This window comes from Crocodylus porosus, unplaced genomic scaffold (genome assembly GCF_001723895.1).
Source record: "Crocodylus porosus isolate Cpor-Errol unplaced genomic scaffold, CroPor_comp1, whole genome shotgun sequence".
NCBI lineage: Eukaryota > Metazoa > Chordata > Crocodylia > Crocodylidae > Crocodylus > Crocodylus porosus.
In genome coordinates, this window is record NW_017728911.1 from 7071632 (window position 1) to 7077544 (window position 5913).

A 5913-nucleotide genomic window follows, 5' to 3' on the forward strand; every position below is an offset into this window, starting at 1 on the left:
GGGGTCGTTTGACCCCAGTACTCTTTCCTGCCATGGCAGGGGGTCGGACTAGATGATCTGCTCAGCTCCCTTCCACCCTAGAAACTATGAAACTATGAAAAGAATCCTATGCCACATAAAGCCATGTTATACTGATTGTTTTCTTCTTCTGCTACTCCGAACATTATTTCCCTACTTCCCCTCAGCAGAGAATTCCAGGATCCCATTTGATACACAGCAGAGCTGGATTTTTAACTGAGAAGTTAATAAGAAAACATACTTTTCAACACACATTTCTCATGGTCTCACCAGGCACCTTTGCCATAGCTGAAAGTCAGTTTTATCATTTGCATGATCCCTGCCAAGAGGACATGACTCACCCTGACTCACTCATTTGTATAATAAGGTTTCTCTATTAATAACCTGGTCAAATCTTCAGGCGCAAAATGCAACAAAAAGTTGGGATCAACAGGTTTCTGTGGGTTAAAACCCCTTTCAGTGCTGTGTGGCTTCCAATCTCTTCCCTTCTAATAGGTCACCCTTGCAAAGCTGCATTAGAAGTAGCCATATAAGCTGCATCCCTGTGAGCAGAAACATACAGTTTGCAACATCTCAAAGCCTTTTGAGGTGCTGTGAAATGCACATGGTGCTCATGATTCTGTTTGCTGCGCTGTGTATTTGCAGTGTGGTGGCAAAATTAGATACTGGGAAATTCCAGTATCTGAAAAACCTGCACCAGAAAAAAGTGGGGTGGCACACATGGCTGCAGCATGCGCTGCCCAAAACTGGAGCCAGGTCGGCTGCAGTCACTCTCTGGCTGCTAGCCAGGTTCTGCACATGTGGATCACTGCTGCTGCAGCCCCAGGAGGCCCCTGGGAGCCCAGGTAATTTGCTGCGCTCCAGAGCATGCGTGCAAGGGACAACTATGTGCTGCTGCTATTTGTCCGTGGGGAAATGCATGTTCCTGCTCATGGGGACATACCCATAGAGTGCATATAAAAATCCTAATTCCCCAGACACAGCTTTTGCCAGATGAGTCCTTTGAAGGGCGCATTTCAGCCACTGTATGTAATTCAGAAAAAAGTGTATCCCCTTTTTAAATATTTCATATTTATTACAAAAGGAAACACAGAGGAGGCTGCCATTTGTACACCCAAGGTATAGTGAGGAAGAATGAGTAAGGTGCATGCTGTGCAAGGCTTACAAAACTCAAGCAGTTGGCACAAATTTCAAGCAGCTATTTGGCACATCTTAAAAATCATAAAAAATTAGGGTTGGAAGGCACCTCAGGAGGTCATCTAGTCCAACCTCCTGCCCTGCTCAAAGCAGGAGCAGCCCCAACTATATCATCCAAGTCAAAGCTTTGTTCAGCCATGTTCTGAAAACCCCCAAGGATGGAGACTCCACCACCTCTCTGGGTAACCTGTTCCAGTGGTTTACTATTCTCCTAGTGAGAAAATTCTTCCTAACATCTAAACTTCCCTTGCTGCAACTTGAGGCCATTGCTCCTTGTTCCGTCTTCTGCCACCACTGGGAACAGTCTCCATCCTCTTTCAACCCCCCCTTCAGGTAGTTAAAAGCTGCTATTAAATCCCCTCTGAGTCCTCTCTTCTCTAGGCTAAATAAGCTGTTCCCTCAGCCTCTCCTCATAAGTCATGTCCCTCAGCCCCCCACACCATTTTTGTTGCTCTCTGAACTCCCTCCAATTTGTCCACATCCTTCCTGTAGTGGGGTGCCCAAAACTGAACACAGTATTCCAGATGTGGCCTCACCAGTGCTGAACAGAGGGGAATAATCACTTTCCCTGACCTACTGGCAACGCACCTACCAGTGCAGCCCAGTATGCTGTTAGCTTTCTTGGTAACTAGGGCACACTGCTGACTCATGTTCAGCTTATTGTCCACTGTAACTCCCAGGTCCTTTTCTACAGAGCTGCTGCCCAGCCAGTCAGCCCCCAGGCTGTGCTGGTGCATGGAATTGTCCCATCCTAAGTGCAGGACTTTGTGCTTGTCCTTGCTGAACCTCATGAGATTCCTTTTGGCCCAGTCATCCAATTTGTCCAAGTCACTCTGAATCCTAGTCCTAATCTCCAGTGTATCTTCTACTCTCCCCACCTTGGTGTCATCTGCAGACTTCCGGAGGGTACACTCCATCCCATCTTCCAGGTCATTGATTAAGACATTAAACAAAACTGGCCTCAGGACTGATCCCTGGGGGACTCCATTTGATACCGGCTGCCAACTAGACATTGAGCCATTGATTGCCTGATGCTCCAGCCAGTTTTCTATCCACCTTACAGGCCATTCATTCGGCCCATACTTCCTTAACTTACCTGTGAGAATGCTGTGGCAGACCACATCAAAAGCCTTGCTAAAATCAAGGTACACCACATCCACTGGTCTCTCTGCATCCACTGAGCCAGTCACCTTGTCACAGAAGGCAATCCAGTTGGTCAGGCATGACTTTGCCCCTGGTGAATTCATGCTGATAGTTCCTAATCACCCTTTTCTCCTCCAAGTGCTTACAAATGGGTTCCTTGAGGATCTGCTCAATTTTTCCAGGGACTGAGGTGATGCTGACTGGTCTGTAGTTCCCTGGATCCTCTTTTTTCTTTCTTAAATATGGGCAGTATGTTTGCCGTTTTTAATCACTTGGGACCCCTCCTGATCACCAGTTTTCAAAGATGATGGTTTAAGATAAGCTGCACAAAAGTATATGGACTGTTTCCTTAGTTAAATCTTCATCCAAGTTAAACAGTAGTAAAAATATGACTGAAGGGAATATCTTCAGAGGTGGCAATCCCCAACTCTATGGGAAAGTCAAAAAGCCTCACTGAAAATTCCCCCTTTAAAAGGACCTTAACATATCAAACACTGCAAAATACAGTTAAATGGGATAATAAGAATTTTTTATGCCAGACCTATCTATACTTTTCTATAAACCATAAGGAGTTCAGAGCACAGTTCGTATGCATTCTAATTTCAAAAGCCAAAGAAACAGTTGATTTAGAGCTCTGCTCAAAGCTGCTTGGAAATCAATGTAAAACCTCTGAGTGACTTAAGTGAAATTTGTATCATAGCCACCTACTATACCAGCATTATAATGATTTCAGTTACCAAAAGCCTAGGATCAGAAAAGTCTCTGATCTGCAGCACAACACTCAGTTTCTTAGTGCTGGTTTCAAGCTTAGTGCTGGTACAGTAATCTTGTGTTCAGGCCCCTCTCTGAAATATGCACTCCCATTAAAAAGTCCTTAACTCAAGCTTTTCTCTTTACCCGCTGCTGCTACAGCCAGAATTGCACCATTATTGACTGGGAGCAGGTATATAATTTCATACCATAAACCCTTCCCAGAAGCCAATGACAGATGGTTATTGAAGTAGAAAGAAGCTAAATAAAAAGTAAGGAGTACAGTGCACATATGATGTTCTAACAGATGGGTAAGAGATCTAGATTTTACCAGAGGTAGAAACAAGGAAAAGCAACTGTATGACGTTTCCTAATTGGAGAGCCACGTGGGAGAAGAGAGATTGAACCCTGATTTTTTCCCTCAACACAGAACAGATTAGTGTCAGTGTCACTATGAGAATGAATATTGGTGACAAGTTTTGGCAACAGGACATGTCATGGCAAATGTTACAAGGTGTGTACTACGGACAGCAGTTATCAATAGGTCACAGTGCAACAGACTGTCCTAAAACAAAACAAGCCTTCCCATCCCATGGGAGACAGCATTATTTTATCTTGAATTGGGATTTCCCTGCTGTATCAGTTTGGTGCAATGTCCCCATGGGGCTGACACTGGCCCATCATCCCATCTTTCATGCCACATCTGGTATTTGGAGATGGTGTGAAATACAGCAAAACATGAGTAATTTTTTCTCATCTTTATTTTCACTGATTAAGGAAAAATATTTAAATTATAATAAAGCTCCACTGACAGAACAATCTGAAGTACCACTAGCTGTACTGATGCAAATGAGAAACCATGGAAAATGGCACATTTAAGAACTTCAACCCAGAGAAGCCTGGGGGGAAAAAACATGTCCATTAAAGTAAAAATGAGATAAACAGGCAACACCTTTTTCTTCTCTTCCACCCCATGACCCCACTCCTACAGAGACTAATATATAAACAAGTAAAGAGTATATAACATATTCAAAACTGTTTGACTACAAGGTGTTTAGTCGTGTCAGTTTATAACTGGAGAGCTTTCCTTTATATCACATTTTTCTTTCTTAATATAGACAATACTACACGTCTTACATATTTTGTATTTTATTGAATGGATATGGCACGAGTCTCATCCAAAGATTCTCACTCATCTCGCCTAAGAAAGAGAGGCCTTTTTGTTAACAGGATCCAATTCCAGATGTGGAAAGGGTGTGTAGCTGTCTGTCTTGAAAACAGTTTCAGTGAAATCAATCACATGACCATCAGTAGCTTTCCCCAGACTGTTTTATATATATTTATAGAATACATTACATCAAATACTGACTTCATTGCTACACTGTTGTGTTAATTTGGGACTTCACTGTCATATGTGCAAATCCTAGATTTAGAAAAAGAAAACTTCTTTCTACTGCAAGATTCCATCACATGTACATTTACCTGCAACTGACTTGTGCACATTATTACACAAAATGCAAAGTCTTCCCACACCTATTATATTAAACTCTATTCTGACTACAAGATCTGAGAACATTACAAGAAAGCTATTTCCTTTACATTCTGGAAGATGCCTTCACTGCAAACATATCCATTGTCCCAGAAGCCACCAAAGAGCTGAACTGATGCTTAAAAAACACATTTAAACCTGGTTGGGCTTAGCTGAACCAAGATGAATAAGAGTCATAACTGTAGTATACCCATGGAGCAGATTATCCTTTATGTCATTACATTCTCTCAGTATGAAATTCCCGGTGACTATTCGATCACATCCTATTTCTCCATGTCCAAAAAAGCCAAAGAGGGGAACGTTTGGAAAAAATTTTCTAAATGCATCTGCTTCAAGATTCCTCTTGGTTTTATAATGCTGGTAGCCCCTGCCCACACATGCAAACATGAAGCCAATGGTGTTGTGCTCTGGAATGTTTGCTGCTTTGAGACGCTGCATGGCTGCTTCTGCTGTCCTCTCGTCAACAACATCTTGGTCTAACAAAACTGTAGCACTCTGTATTTGGGGTCCACTGAAAGCCAATCCAACGACCCCACAGGAATCACCAGGCTGATTGTTACCACTGAAAGGTAATGCACACCAAATTAGAGGTTTCCAGAGGAATCATTCTAGATTTCAGTACAGGCTGTGGCAGAAGTTTATACTAACAGAACAGACAAGGCTCCAAGGAGATCTTTACTGCCATCCACACAAGACTGGCCCAATCAGCCAAACTGGCATCAGTCTGGCATCAGGGCCAGACTGGCATGCACCCTGTGCACAGAGGCACTTTATACCAGCCAGTGGTAAGTCTTTCCCACCCCTCAAAAGAAGGAAGAATCCCTTGCTGGAGATGAGGCAGAAATATACCTTTTCAAGCCAACTGCAATTTGGACCACCCATTCATAAGCCAGGCTCAGCTGTTTGGGGAATTAGGGCCTACTAAACTGGGCAAATCAGGCTGCTCAGTGTTCAACTATCAGAACAAGGGAGCAGGAGGGAATGGACCGTCAGTAAATCTGCAGGGTCCTGGTGCTTCTCCCCTCTTCTCAGCTGCCTGGGACATGCTGTGTTATCAGGTGATGACCTCAGTCACTTTGCTGTGACAAGGCTCAGCCATTGATAGCACTGTTTTGTAGGATACCCTGCTGGTTGCCATCAAATAGTAAGCATAATGGGGCGTAATGGTGGCCTTTTACGATCAGGTCACCAAATCATTAGACGCAGGGGTTGCTGTGGATGTAGTCTTTCTGGACTTCCGGAAGGCTTTCGACACT

General features: G+C 43.5%; 1 protein-coding gene across 2 annotated transcripts in view; it reads right to left on the reverse strand.

Moving 5' to 3' along the window:
• The window catches only part of FBXO22 (F-box protein 22), a 22726-nt gene that overhangs the window by 5229 nt on the left and 11584 nt on the right, over window positions 1-5913 (reverse strand). The window contains exon 7 of one of the 2 annotated variants that reach the window (XR_002100730.1): window positions 3950-5219. Coding sequence is in view for 1 of the 2 variants with exons in the window: in XM_019533365.1 (XP_019388910.1) it covers window positions 4790-5219 (430 nt within the window). In the remaining variant the exon portion in view is untranslated. Of the gene's footprint in view, window positions 1-3851; window positions 5220-5913 lie in introns of those variants that run through there. The other variant, XM_019533365.1, reaches the window with a different exon arrangement.